This window comes from Pundamilia nyererei, unplaced genomic scaffold (genome assembly GCF_000239375.1).
Source record: "Pundamilia nyererei isolate P.nyererei 1_Seehausen unplaced genomic scaffold, PunNye1.0 scaffold00035, whole genome shotgun sequence".
NCBI lineage: Eukaryota > Metazoa > Chordata > Actinopteri > Cichliformes > Cichlidae > Pundamilia > Pundamilia nyererei.
This window is the reverse complement of record NW_005187436.1, coordinates 4,111,411-4,112,589: the sequence shown is the minus strand read 5'-3', so window position 1 is coordinate 4,112,589 and position 1,179 is coordinate 4,111,411. Positions and strand designations below refer to the sequence as shown.

The 1,179-nt window shown below is 40.7% G+C and overlaps 1 protein-coding gene across 1 annotated transcript in view; it reads right to left on the bottom strand.

Moving 5' to 3' along the window:
• Positions 1-671: 671 nt before the first annotated feature.
• The window catches only part of LOC102207225 (transmembrane protein 80), a 4,401-nt gene continuing 3,893 nt past the window's right edge, over positions 672-1,179 (bottom strand). Inside the window, exon 5 of the mRNA XM_005730163.2 lies at positions 672-892. Within this exon, the coding sequence (XP_005730220.1) occupies positions 672-892 (221 nt within the window). The remainder of the gene's footprint in view (positions 893-1,179) is intronic.

Here is a 1,179-nt window from a genome sequence, read left to right as displayed (position 1 = left end):
AAAAAAAAAAAACATATAAAAATAAGCTGTATCATTGCACATTCATTATACGCACAACCCACTCATGAAACGAGCTGCCCAACAGGAGGATTGTTAGTTTACATGGTTTTTTCACACAAATTAAACCCCTCTCACACAGATTTATTCACTGATCTGCTCCTCATGCACACAATAGAGATTCCGATCAGAATAAGAGAGGAAATTATCGTCGTTGCATCTGTCCTAGGAGGAAAATTTGAGGATGTGATGACATTGCACAAGGTATACAGTATCACATGAAAGAATGCTGCCATTATCAATAATTCAGACATGTCCTAAAGGGAACCGGGGCTTATTTGTTTCATAAACAATAGCATGAACACAAAGAAAGCGTGGCAATGTGGGGGCTTTCAAAACATACGTATGAGATGCTAATGATGTCGACAAATCAACTCAATCAAAATAAATGGAGCCTAAAATGTAGGCCAGCCTCCTGTGGGAATAATGAAGTGTTTTATCTGTGCTTGACACCAGATATTGTAATTTACCAACCTATCTGTCAATTATGCTGACTTGATAAAAAAAAAGGGGGAGGCATAGTAGGGGTAATACAATAAAAGCCTCTTCGCCTGTCATGAATGAAGCCGTTGAGCTTGAATATAAAAGCTTTGGTTTAGTTTTGAGAAGTGAAATCATGAAAGTGAAACAAACCTGGCAAATCTGGTTAAAGTGCTGAAAGCCAAGACTCCGTCTAAACCATAGAGACCGAGTGAGACGCTGCTGATGATTACATCCGCCCTCATCACGTAGCTCTGCCACACTAGGAAGTAGACCGTCAGCAGGATGGTTGCCCCCGTCAAAAGGAGGTTGCCAAAAACATAGGTCTCGCTCTCTGTCAGGTTGCCCTTCACACCTGTAGACTCAGAGAAAAGCAATGTGTACAGACTGTCTTTGAGTTTACTGATGAATGTGTCCATTTGAAGCAGTCGCATTTGTCCTTGACTACGCTCAGGCCGCACAGTGCCACAGTGGTTAGAATAGAATAGAATAGAATTCAACATAGCACTGTTGCTTCACAGAAAAAAGGTTATGGGTTCAAAAACACCAGTCAGCTCTCTGTGCTAGCCTCTTCCTCTTTGCATAACTGGTTAAGAAATTGGCTTCATGGATTGAGTATGTTTGAATTATAAGTGCATGTAT